This window comes from Cervus elaphus, chromosome 4 (assembly GCF_910594005.1).
Source record: "Cervus elaphus chromosome 4, mCerEla1.1, whole genome shotgun sequence".
Classification (NCBI taxonomy): Eukaryota; Metazoa; Chordata; class Mammalia; order Artiodactyla; family Cervidae; genus Cervus; species Cervus elaphus.
Window position 1 is genome coordinate 18007923 of NC_057818.1, and position 13300 is coordinate 18021222.

General features: G+C 45.1%; 1 protein-coding gene across 1 annotated transcript in view; it reads right to left on the reverse strand.

Annotated features, from left to right (window-relative positions):
• Positions 1-311: 311 nt before the first annotated feature.
• Positions 312-13300, reverse strand: part of ABCC12 (ATP binding cassette subfamily C member 12) — a 59315-nt gene continuing 46326 nt past the window's right edge. Inside the window, exons 22-29 of the mRNA XM_043898387.1 lie at positions 12372-12558; positions 8343-8432; positions 6515-6704; positions 5900-6059; positions 4553-4631; positions 3470-3583; positions 1160-1324; positions 312-1057 (exon numbers count right to left, since the gene is read on the reverse strand). Coding sequence (XP_043754322.1) covers positions 965-1057; positions 1160-1324; positions 3470-3583; positions 4553-4631; positions 5900-6059; positions 6515-6704; positions 8343-8432; positions 12372-12558 — 1078 coding nt within the window. The 3' untranslated portion in view covers positions 312-964. The remainder of the gene's footprint in view (positions 1058-1159; positions 1325-3469; positions 3584-4552; positions 4632-5899; positions 6060-6514; positions 6705-8342; positions 8433-12371; positions 12559-13300) is intronic.

Genomic DNA, 13300 nt, shown 5'->3' on the forward strand with positions numbered 1-13300 from the left:
ACCAGGGACTTCAGTCCTGAGGAAGAAGGAGCAGACAGACTAGGGAAAATACTGCAGAAGAGCCCTTTGGATTTCTTTTTTTTTTTCTTATCAAATGTTATTGTGAATTAGCAGCACTCACTCCTGAGCCAGCCTTTACAGCCTCCCTTGTAGCAAACCTTAAGGCTGGAAAGAAAAGCCTTTCATTTGAGAAACGCTGTGGGGGCTTATTACTGAGTCAATGGAGAAAGCAAAGGGAGTCTGTGAGAGGAAATAGTACAAAGACTAGAATATCTTCAGCAAAATAATTGCAAGGCAACATTTCAGGGTAGTTTAATTTCCTACTGCATTTTAATGACCAATATAGAAGATATAAAAATGTCGTTTACAGACAAACTCCAACATTTTGTTTCCCTGGTTGTTCTAATAGATCAAATGGGACATACAATATGATTTTTTTTTTAATTTTTTCACCAAGCACTGTAATCAATCTTTCAAGCTACAGATCTGTGTAGTTACCTCTTGTCACACACTCAAAATAGATGTGAATAGGAAGTGGGAAGAAAACTCTTCTTTTTCCTTCTGATAACCAGGCAGGAAATCTTTACAAAGTACATCCTTAGGCATTTTCCCATTCTGATTGTAACCTTTTTGGAAGTTACAATGTTGTCATTCCCAGCACTGGAGGTGTCCTGATAACACAGGAGGGATGATGAGGGATTTAGGAATTCAGGGTCAGTTTTTTAACCCAGGAGCTTCTCTTGCCTCTGCTCATCACTGAGACCCAAGCCCTCCAGGAGGTATGTGCTGGGCAATGCAGGGAAGCGACCTCCATCCCGGCTCTTCCTGGGTTCCAGGTTCCGGGAGCAGGGCGGGGTTGGGGGATGGGATGGTGGACCAGATCTAACCCCGATAGGTGCATCTGACTCATCTCACACAGCCTCCTCTTCCTCTAAAATTAGCTGATGGGGTCCCTTGGGAACCCTTATATTCGGACTTTGTTTTCTGCGGCTAGTAACATCGCAAAGGCAGAATCTGGCTTCTCAGCAAGGACTTCAGGCTTATCAAACTCCACTACCTGAAAGTCAGAGAAGAAGAGCTGAAATTGTCAGAAAAAAGCTACCCGCCATAGAGCCCAAACCACTGAAACCTCTGGAGAGGTGACACCAACTTTCTGTACCTTCCCATTTTCCATGACCAGGACACGGTCACAGTTGAGGACAGTGTTGAGCCGGTGGGCAATGGTCAATACAGTGCAGTCTTTGAAGGCATCTTTGATGGTGTTCTGAACAAGAGTGTCAGTCTTAGAGTCCATGGAGGCAGTGGCTTCATCCAGGAGAATGATCTGTTGAAGAAGGAATGTTGTGAAAGTCACACCAAGCCAAAGCTGTACCTAGAGGGAAACTTACAGTCTTAGCTCAATTCATTAAAAAAGAAGAAGAAGGGCTGAAAAGTAAGGAGCTATTTATCCATCTCAGAAAGTTAGAAAAAGAGCAAGAGAAAAAAGCCATATCACACAATCTTTATCTTTCGCAGAGGGAACTGACTTGCTGGAGAAGCAAGACTGTACATTCTTTACTTACCTTTTTATAAATGGTTTATTCTAATCCCACAAACTATAGGAAGAAATGCCCCATGATCTTTACCTACTGCGCTTATATAAGTCAGCATGAGGCATAATAACAGCACTTCTATTAGTTTCCGGTTTCTGCTGTAACAGAGTCACATAAATCAGAGACTCAAAACAACACACGCTATCTTACACTTACTTCTGGAGGTCAGAAGTCCTAAAGCCAAGGTAGTATCAGCACTGCATTCCTTCTGCAGGCTCAAAAGGAGAAACGTTTTTCCTGCCCTTTCCAGCTTCTAGAGGTTGCCTGCATTCCTTAGTGTACCTTCCTGGTATCACTCTAACCTCTACTTCCATCGTCACTTTCTTTCTGGTTCTCTTGCCTCTCTTACAAAGACTTGTGTAATTACACTGGGCCCACCAAGGTAATCCAGCGTAATCTCCCCATCTCAAGGTCCTTGACTTAATCACATTTGCAAAGCCCTTTTCCCCAGGTAAGGTAACACGTTCACAGATTCTGAGTATCAGGACATGAGCATCTTGGGGGTGGGGGGGCATTATTATGCCTGCCACAGTGCTGGTTTGCAAATCAGAGGACTTGATCAGCTCAGCTCTAACTCTGCTTGACTTTGGCTAAATTATATAACTTACCCAAGCCTCTATTTCTTTGTCTGTGAAAGGGGATTACACCTTATTATGTATGTAAAATGCAAGGACAACCCATCAACCACTCAGCACCGTGTAGGGCCACAGGCAGCAGTGAATGTATATTGGCCCCCTTCCCTGCCGTTAGCACGCTAGAGAGCCCATGTGATGGGTTACCCTTTGATCGGGGTTCAGAGGACACAATTTCTTTTTTTTTTTTTTCACTTCAAATTATTGATTCTGTTATAAAGTTAAAATTCTATGAAAATATTCTTTTCTTTAATATAGTAAATAAAAACCATGCCAATTACCACTTCTAAGATTGTTCACCTATACCTATCACAGTTTTGTAGCATATTATAAAATATAAGTTGGTGGTGATGGTTTAGTCACTTAAGCTGTGTCTGACTCTTGCGGCCTCATGGACTGCAGACCACCAGGCTCCTCTGTCCATGGGATTTCCCAAGCAAGAATACTGGAGTGGTTGCCATTTCCTTCTTCAGAGGATCTTCCAGACCCAGGGATCGAACCTAGGTCTTCTGCATCGCAGGCAGATTCTTTACCACTGAGCCACCAGGGAAGCCCAAATACAACTTAACATTATGGAATAGCCTGAATTTCTTAAGACAGAATTTTCTCTGGGTCACTGAATTTAATTGAAAGATTGTAACAAACTTACACTTAAACACACAGAATATGCTTACAATTATCTACCTAATGTTTAAATACCTTCTTAAGAGTGAACAAAATAGGCAACCACTTATTTGTTTTCATGGTATTGTCTAAAGTCTGGTTGATTGGAGAATGGGATTTCTAAAGCAGCAGCAATCCTTTCCTTGAAATCAGTAAGCAAAGATGACTAAGTCACTAAGAAAAAAGAGTATAATTTTATAGTCCTCATAGACTGGCATACTGAAGCCCTTTTTCAGTATCCTGAGTACTGTTTGTCAGGCCTCAGAATTGTTCAGGGACAAAGGGGAAATGTTGAGAGGCTGATTTCTCAAACCCAAACCACTTAGGAGGACAGAAAGAATACCTAAGCAAGGCCTCCCGGGGAAAGGCCCAGGGGAGGCAGGTGCTATTGCTGTAAATAGCTGTTATTTTTCAATTTTGACCCTTTACAACTTTGTCTTAAGAAAAAGTGATCGGTTTTTAAATGGACCAATTCCTCTCTCTTTGCTGAGAGACAAACAGGTGGCTCTATCCCCTGGATCGAGCGGCACTGCAGGGAATATCAAAAATTTGACCGATCCATTTTCCGTGCTGTTTCCTTACTTTTGAATCACGGAGAAGTGCTCGGGCCATACAAAGCAGCTGACGTTCCCCTACTGAGAAGTTTTCTCCATTTTCTGTGACTTCTGCCTGTAATTTTTCCGGGAGTTTCATTATCTATAAAACACAGAGAATGCCATATCTGTGCTGACGATCTATAAAATTGTCCTGCATCTGCTATATTGATGGCCCCCTTCTCTTGCATTTATCAGCTGGCTTTATTTTACTGCAGAAAAGAAAGCGCAAAACAACAATCATTTCAATATTGCCAACAGGCACCAGGGAGAGACCAAGGAGTAGGCAGACATTAATAATTTAAAATCACAGGGTGATTCATAGAACCCCGTAGACACCTTGCCAAAAGAGTACAAATGATGCACAGACGGCTCCAGAGAAACACAAACAACCGTAAATGGCTTTCAGCATCCCTGTTTCCATGGATAAAATAGAGATGGGATGGGCGTTTTCTGGTCATCAAGGAAAGGTAAGACAGGGTCTGATTTATTTAGCATTTTAAGTCAAAGCGGCTTTGGGAAATGCTCACCTTGGTCCCAAGTGCTGGGGAAAAATTCCCTCTGGGCTGCAGAGGTGCCGGTGCTCACCTGCTGACCCAGCCGCAGCACATACAGGACAGGGCCCCGCCTCACAGATGGGGCATTCCATACCACACCCCTCACCTTCCCAGAGCTTATCTGTTTCAATAAGCAAATGAGGCTCCTGGCACTTCCTCTGCTCTGGAGTCAGATGGCCTTAAGGTCAAGTCTCCATCCTGCCACTCCCACCTTACTACCCTGAGTCTTAACCGCTGCATCTCAAAAAGTGAGGGTAGGAGTACCAACCTCGGGGGGATGAAATCAGCTGAATTTCAGTTGGATGAAACCAACTGAGATACTGCATGTAGAGCTCTTGACTCTATTGGGCCACTGCACTGGCCTAATAAATAGTCTATTGCAACTTTTAACAAGGAGTAATAAGGATCAACATATGTGGTGCCAGCAAACAACTGGCCAAATTTAAACCCGGACCAGGTATTTGGGGCACTGGGGCTAGGAAATGGACGTGTCCCGGACAGCCCCAGCGACCTACTGTGTCTTTCATGAATGTTCTCTCCAGAACCTGCCAGAGCATCTCATCACTGTGACTCTCAAATGGATCCAAGTTGTACCTGCAGTGAAGGAAAGGAGGGGAAGCTGAATTTCTGAGGATGAGCGGATGGAAGAGCATATTTCCCACAGCACGAGGGGAAGAGCAGAGGTGGTATGTGATGATCCCGTGGCAACAAGAGCAGTGCTTAGCCTGGGATGGTGGTCCATGAAATACAAAACCTCAGGCTGAGAGACCGCAGACCCATGACTCTGGGATGGAGCAGAGACCACACCAAGGTGGGCAGACCACCACCGAGCAAGGCAACAAGGATACACATTCGGTCCTCTCGGAGGCTGTGTGCAGAACAGCAGGTCTGACTTTGTGCAAAGTCTTGGCAGAGAGAGTGGGGGCAAGCAATTCCACTTGCTGGTGCATTCACTCTGCCTCAAGAGGCAAAGCTTTATCAGCAGCTTCAGGGCCTCGCAGAGGGTGAGCGTCTCACGTGCAGGGTGTGAGTCTAGTGTTTCAAGACACAGAATCTCCTTCTTTTCACACAGCTCTCAATATAGCCCCCTACTTCAGCTGGTGCTCAGTTGGGGAAAGGTGCCTCTTGTTAGAGGGACAGCCGCTACACTGGGCTAAGTGAGAAACTGTGGTTTTTCCCTTGTGCCTTGCCAACAGATCTTGAACCCCTGTAGAGGTTGCAATGACCCTACCTTTCTTGTACTTGAGCAGCTTCTGTTCACTTCTCTCTCTCTCTTTTAATATTGATTTGTTCATTTGGCTGTGTCAGATCTTCTCTCTAGTTGTGGCTCACAGGCCCCAGAGCAAGTGGGCTTAGTTGCTCTGTGGCATGTGGGATCTTAGTTCCCTAACTGGGGATGTAACCTGAGTCTCCTGCATTGCAAGGCAGAGTCTTAACCACTGGACCAGCAGGTAAGTGCCTCTGCTCACTTCTTAGTGGGAATGAAATGATGTGCTTCCAAAGGATGGCTACATATGTAGAATAACCACTTATTGTATTGTGTAAACTGGGGTAATATAGGGAGTGGCCATAGCTAAACCTGATAAGATGCTGGACAGGCATAAACCAAGCCTCTCCAGAGTCAAACGGGATGTCTGCTCACCCTGCACATAGCATCTTGCTTATTTTTAATGCAGTTTATAAAACACAGGTTTCAGGGCCTTGGTCCTCAACTCCCCCAAAAGCTTGTGAACATCTCAGGACATAACTTCCCTCAGATAGAACAACCCCGGGCCAGCCACGATGTGACAACTTCTCAAAGCTCTTGTTACTCTGATTTTGCTACCCAAAAATAGGGATGCACAGTGATCAAAAACAGCTACCTTACTGTACCTACAAACAGGACAGGATCCTGGGGGATCACAGTCAGCTTGGTTCTGAGGTCTTCCAAACCAACAGTGCAGATATCCACACCATCAATGAGGATCGTGCCACCAGCAGGCTCCACCAGACGAAACAAAGCCATTCCTAAGGATGACTTGCCTGGGAACAATAAATGTAGAAGCAGCAAACATCACATCAATTTGCATTGCATCATATCTGAGTATCTGTCTAATCAAGTGAATTTTTAATGCAATGAAAACGGCTCTGTGCGGATGAGTGTACAGACAGAAGTCCCACTCTGCAGGGGTGATTGGCTGCCCTAACACTATTACCCTGCCTATCCCTGCAGGGCTGTTAGTGCGTGACTCATCCTCTGGGCCTCGTCTCACCAGAATGACTCTCATTTAATTAATTCAAAAACTGATGTGTGTTTACTTCCAACTCCATACACACCCATTCAACCTGAAATCCCAATTTACAATAAAGACATTTCAGGGAAAAAACAGCCAATTCGCCACACATACACATCACCCTCTGGTGTGATATAACTAGCATACCCGGTGGAAATGCAAAGAAAACAACCTGCGAAAAAGGCAACCAGAGCTTGTCCTCACCAGAACCTGTTCTTCCGACGATCCCAACTGTCTGCCCACTTTGGATGTTCAAGTTCAGCCCGTTGAGAACAAGGGGAGTATCATCTCTGTATCTCATCTGATAGTCTCTGAATGTTATCTCCCCGTGGCTAGGCCAGTCGTGGGGACAGGTCCCCACCTTGAGGGGGTGAGTGCATTCAGGGACACAGGTCTGAAAAGCAGAATAACAAATGGCAGGTTAATAGTCATTTGCTTTTCCATTCATTTCACTCATTCATTCATGTATTCATTCACACAGTTCTAGGCACTAGTATTCATGGTGGTGAACTAGACCAGTAAGGATACTGCACTGCAAAAACTCACATTGCAATGGGGAATTCAGATAATAAAACAAGAAAAGAAATGAGAAATGAAGACAATTAAACAGACTATTGCAGTAGAATACAGAATATGTGTGGTGAATGGGGTAGAAGATGTGAAAGTAACAGTGTTGAGGAAGGCATCTGTGAGGATGTGACGTTCAAGCTGAGACCTGGAATGCTGAGACAATGCCAACTATGAGAAGATCCATTCCAGACAGAGCTGCTAGTGCAAAGGCCCTGAGGCCAGAACAAGCTTGAGGACTTTGAGAAATAGAAAAGCTGTATGGCCAGGGCTTAATGAATAGAGGGATGAATAAATATAAGGAGCAGGGCATACTGGTCCTTGTGAGCCTCGGCAAGTGTCAGCATCGTGACCAATCCAGACCAAGCCTTGAGAGATTTGCAGAATTCAGTCAGACACAATTTCATCATCTGCAAGAGTCACTGTGGTGTTATAAGTAGGAAGCACAGCATGTCAAGTTCAGAGTTACATGGAAAAGGAATTAAAGTTTCCTAAGAGCCCAAGGAAAGCAAAGTCTAATTAAGCAGTGAAGCAACGTGACTGCATTACAAGACTAACCCCCTCCTCTGAATTATAAAGTCCCTGTTCACCAGGGAGAAATAGGGCTCCCACGATCCCCATTAGGGTGGCTGACCAGCTCAAATTGCTGGTCAATAGGCAACTACAATTAACTGAGAAAATAACAGTTTTCCTAGACAGTGAGTATTTTTAACCCCTAGAAGATTTAGAATTAGTAATAATAGTATTTAAGAGAAGCAAAATTATAATGGTAATATTTTTAGTTTATGAACTCTGCATACTTGGTGTTTTAACTATTCATAATGTTAATAATATTCAGACTGTGATTCTAAATTAAAATGTATAATTGAATAACTTATTTTAACATGGTTTTAGGTTTAAAAACTTACTGTTTATGTACTGCATTGGGATTGTTATGAGAACTTAAAGCTCTCCATATTTATAAGTTTAATTTATTAGATTTATATAACCTCTGGAAGGTTTGTTTGTTGAATCAGATTATCGAGGTACTTAAAAAGGAAACGGAATGCATTAAATTTTAAAATGCAGTTTAAAATGTTTTAAAGTGTTTAATTAAGTTTGCAAATGGGGCCAAAAGCTGTTCAAAGGCCCTTAAAAGTGATTACTTGAATTGGCGAGACTGCTTTTCAAAGAACAGCAGGATTTGTAAGGGGAACAGAAAAAGCTTTGAAAGAAGAGTTAGATTCGTTTTTTTTTTAATTTAGTCCATCAAATATTAATTTTTAGAAACTAAAGTAAGCCACCAAATTCTCTTTTCTGGGTATAGAAATCCTTTGAGGAAATGTTTTTTAAAAGAACTTCTCCCTCAGCATTAAGGACTTTAGACTATATAAATATGGACTTTAGGAAAATCCACACATGAACAAGGAGAAAATGCCCAAGTTCTGCAGCGTCAGCGGGCTCCTCCCGGGCCCCGGTTTCTTACCGAAATGTACTCCCTGAGCAGCTCCACGGAGGTGAACTTGGCCTGGGTCTCGGTCCCCGTCCGCACGCACACTTGGAGCAGCCCGCTCAGCTATGGGAGGGAGCAGGCAGGCGCGGTCAGAGCCCTCTCCGCCTTCAGGGGCAGCTGTGAGTCACCCTCGGGGCTCCCTCCGGGCCACACAAAAATAGGCCTCCGCGCCCAGCCGAGGGTCCAGATGTAAAGACTCTCCTGTTGGGGTGTTTTGCCCTAAACACTTCCTTTGTATGTAGAAACAAATGGTAATTACATCCGCCCTGGCACTCCAGATGGTCAGAGTCAACCCACCACAGCATCGCTCCGCACAGATCTCTTGGTTGGAGCGGTGGGGAATTCCTGTAGGCAGAAGTTCTCCAACGGACCTCTGCACTGCTGGGTGCCCACCCCCTGAAGCCACCGTGTGGGGTCCTGCACCTCTGTGCCCTCCCCGATGAGCCTGCCAGCAGCCGGAAAGCCCCAATCGCCACAGATGGCAGAAGAGGAAGACAACCATCAAACCCAGCAGCCTGCTTCAGACAGGAGAGAATCTAGGCTTAGACCGTGACCTGCTAAGGTCACCCGCCTTAGGCCAGGATCCCCCAGAAGCCAACCCTGAGATTTGAGGGCAGGAGTGTACTGGGCAGGTTGGATGGTGGTCCCCCCACAGATACGCCGCACCCAGATCCCTGGCCCCTAAGCCTGAAGCGCTCTTCCCTCTGTCTTCCTTGGCTCCTTCTTGGTCAAGTTCAGGTAGCAGCCTGCAAGTCACCTTCCGGCAGAGACCTCCCTTGACTCTATGGGGTCTCATGGGGCTTCCGCACTGACAGCCAGTTACCCTGCTTCATTATGTTAATAACAGTTCAACAGTTTCTGAAGTCTTATTTATTTACTTGCACACTTATTTATCCCATCCCACTGGAATGTAAGCTCATGAGAGCACAGACTTGCCCAGCTTGTTCACAGCTGAACCCACAGCAACGGGCACGGTTCCAGCTCCTGGGAGGTGCTCAGTGAACATCTGGTGAGTGAGTGAATGAACCCTGCTCTTAAGAAAGGCACATACATTTTTGTTGTTGTTAAATTTAAGGGTATAGCAAATGAACTTACTTACAACAGAAAAAGACGAACTTATGGTTGCCGAGGGAGAAGGAGGTGGGGAAGGGATAGTTAGAGAGTTGGAAATGGACATGTACACGCTGCTATATTCAAAATGGATAATCAACAAGGATCCACCGTATAGCACATGGAACTCTTCAAAGTTATGTGGCAACCTGGATGGGAGGCGAGTTTGGGGAAGAATGAATGCATGCATATATATGGCTAAGTCCCTTCACTGTTCACCTGTAAAGACGGCAACATTGTTAACTATCTATACCCCAATACAAAATAAAAAGTTTTTTTTAAAAATTCAAGGGTATCAGCTCTTCAAGGCCCCAGGCAGCCCTCCACAGGGTTAGAATCCCCTTGTCAGCACAGTGCTGGCCCCAGGAAGTGTTTGTTCTCTCCATGATGTTACGTGATATTACTTTGCACTTGCTTTCTACTCTGTGGGACTTCACAACAATTTCTCATCCATCTAGGAGTCTCCTCTGTTCTCAAGGGAAGCTTTGTCAGCTGGATTTTCTGTGTTCTCCAAAGGGGGCTAATGCTCAAGAAAGCCAGCTGCAAGAAACATATCCCCTGGATCTTGATGTGTGCAAGTTCTCCAGCCTTACAGGCATGTTTGAAAACAGTCTCACAGAAAGCTGGTGATATCTTCCAAAAGCATGACCTCAGTTGAGGAAAGCTGAAACAAGTACAGGAATCTAGCCAACATCATCTGTTTAATACTTTACGAGGCAATGACAAATAAGATCAGCCATCAATGAGGGAAACTGCCTACCCAAGGAAAATCCATTCTCCTCGATTAACATAGTGTCCTGAGCATATATTTTTGTTCCTCCTCTTTTCCAAAGTATTCTTAAAATGATGGTGAGAGATTTCAAAATGGAATAGACCATGAACAGCAAGGGGCTTGGGAAGAAGTATTGTATGAGAGTTACAAGTTTCTGGAAGATGGAAAGAGGATGAACGCCTTTTGATAGGACAGAGGCAGAGCGCGCTGCAGGGGCTTCCAGAGTGCTCCAAGGAGCACAACTCAGAGAGGCTCCGGGTATGAGGAGGGGCCCTCAAAAGACTGACTGAGAGACGGTGCATTGACAAACTTCTGTTGGACCCATTTCTTCCCCTTCCTCATCTTCCTCCCAGCTGGACACTCTCCCTAGGCCAACACACACACACACACACATGCTTCTTTAAAGAAATTGAATAATTTGGGGATAAATGGGGCTCCTAGATAAAGCCCCTTTAAAACTAACTTTTGTGTGCCTGGAGGCCTGCTCCCTGGCTGCTTTCCTGAAGTGAAGCAGCCTGTGGACAAGTCCAACCCACCCATCCACAGTCATAAAACCTCCCATCAGGAGAGACCTAGTGAAGCATACACAAAGACAGAGGAAACCCTAAAAATCCAACATAGGTTCTCATACTTCAACACAAAAGGATGAGAGGATATATGAACAAAACCAGTGCAGCAAAGAGCAAGAACCAGATAACAAACAGAATCAGATAAACAAACGAACAAAAAGCCTGACCCTGGGAAAAAAGCAGATATCAGTCAAAGAAGAGAGGAGAGTTTAAGAAAGGCAGAGTTTAGAGTTTTCTCTGATTAATATCCTCAGAGAGATATAAAATACATGTTTAAAGATGATTCTTTTAAAAACTCAGAGGCTAAGAAAGAGTACATGAAAATTAAGTATGCAAAGAATGGCTGAATGACAGAGCAAAGGAAAATTCCCAGAATAAAAATAAAAAGACAAGAACAGGGAGACTTTGAGATGAAAGAAAGGAAGCATAGAGCACTGATGCAAGAAATCCAATATTCAAGCAATATGAGTCACAGGAAGAGAAAACAAAGGCAAAGGAGACAAAGACATTATCAACAGGAGGAAAAAGAGTACGGGAGGAAAAGGAGAAATTTTTCCACTTGAAGAGAGACCTGACTGTATTCTCTTCCCAGCCTTGAACAGAATCAGCGGAAAGAGACCACCACTCAGACTCGTCGTCCTAGAATGTCAGAGCCCTGGGGATAAGGGCTGCATCGGAACAGCTTCCGGAGAGAGGAACGTGAAGCATGCGTCAAGGAGCAGATCCATGCCTGTGTCTACTCCACGCAGACTCAGATGGGATCAGACCCAGATGGCCTGGGTTCAAATCCCGGCTCTCACACATGCAGGTGTGTGACCCTGGCGAGTCTTTCTGGGCCTCAGTCTCACCTGTACAATGGGGATTGTGGCATGCCTACCTCACGGGTTATTGTGGAGGTAAATGAGTTAATTTATGTAAAGAATTGATAACAGTGCCTAAAATAGCGTGCGTTTCCCTATTATCATTATCATTCCCTATTACTATTATTCCCATATTGTTGTTATTTTTCAAAAGAAAAACCCCAAAGCACCTCAAAAGAGAAGTCAGTAATTCTTTGTCATGGACACCGTGGCTGCCTCTCCAGCATTGCTTTCCCTCTCCCCATTGTGGGGCAGCTGTGTGACTTGGGTCAGGATGGAGCGTGACTCCCTCCTTTGGCCTAAACCAATCATCTCAATCCCGTCTGTTCACAAATTAACAATAGTTCTGGGATGCCTAAATTAATCCGCTAAGAGTAAAGCAAGGGCTTTTGTTCAGTGGCTGGAGCAGGGAAGGCTTTCCTCCTGCTTTCTTCCTGCTAGAGCCCCTAGAGGCTGCCGGCCACCATTGTACAACCATGAAGGAAGTCACTATAGGAGGATGAAGCCAGGGGCCATGGTCCCCCTGTGCCTGAAGCCCATACAGCGGCCAGACCTTTTAACCACGTGAGCCACCGCGAGCCTTCTTTATTATTTAAGCCCATTCGAGTTAGGTTTTCTGTTATGTCCACCCTGCCTGATACACTCTATGCCAGAGCCTCCAGGCCAAGCCCAGCCTTCCACTAGGTGTTACCTGGATGATGTAAGACAATGACAAGCCTTTGGATGAAGCACTGATGGAGGAGAAACTCAGGGTCACCAACAAGGCCACAATGAAGGTGACGATGTTCATGAGGACGTCCATTCTTAGAGCGAACCATCTGAGAGCACAGTTAAAGTACAGGAGATGGCTGCAGTTTTCATCGTTTAGCATCTTGAACCTAAAATTAAGAGATGAGACAAAACAGGAGGTCGGGTTGTGCCTCCATAGACTTAGAGTTAGGGCTACCAGACAAATAGGGCAAGAGGAATTTTTAATCAAAGGCCAACGCATTAGTACATGGGAATCTCTTACAAAGAGAGCATAGATCCAGACTTTAAAATCTGCCACCATGAGCATCTTTGATTTGCACGTATTTTGAGAAATCCCAGGTGGCAATAGAGCTTGATGCTGAGTGGGCTCCTTCTGTCTTTCCCAGAACTGGCAGCTGGAACCCATAGCTGAGAACCTCCTTTTCAAACTTCAAAGGACCGCTGTCTTCAGAGCAGGCATCCCCCAAAGGCCCAGTGGAAATGACGTTGACCCCTTTGATCTATAAAGGATGGGAGGTGGAGGAGATCTCAGGGTTTGTGATGGTAGGGAAAGGAAGAGAGGGTGCTGGACTGGTTCTCCTCCCCAGTTCAGGGAAACAAGATTCAAGGCAATTGCTTATAAAGCTGGAGGGAAAAAGAGTAAGCTGACATCTTGCACGCCTGCCGCGTGTCCCCTGAGCCAAAGAGGAGAGGGAACACAGGGCAGAGCGACAGAGCAATGACACTGACAGGGGATGGGCAAGACCCACGCCCAGAGTTGCTCATTCCCCAGATGTATGGAAGATGGTCCTGCCCATTCCTGCAGTACCTAGAGTTGGGGTGCGGGGGGAAGATGGCATATGGGGCTTCAATCCTGGTGCCACACTGATT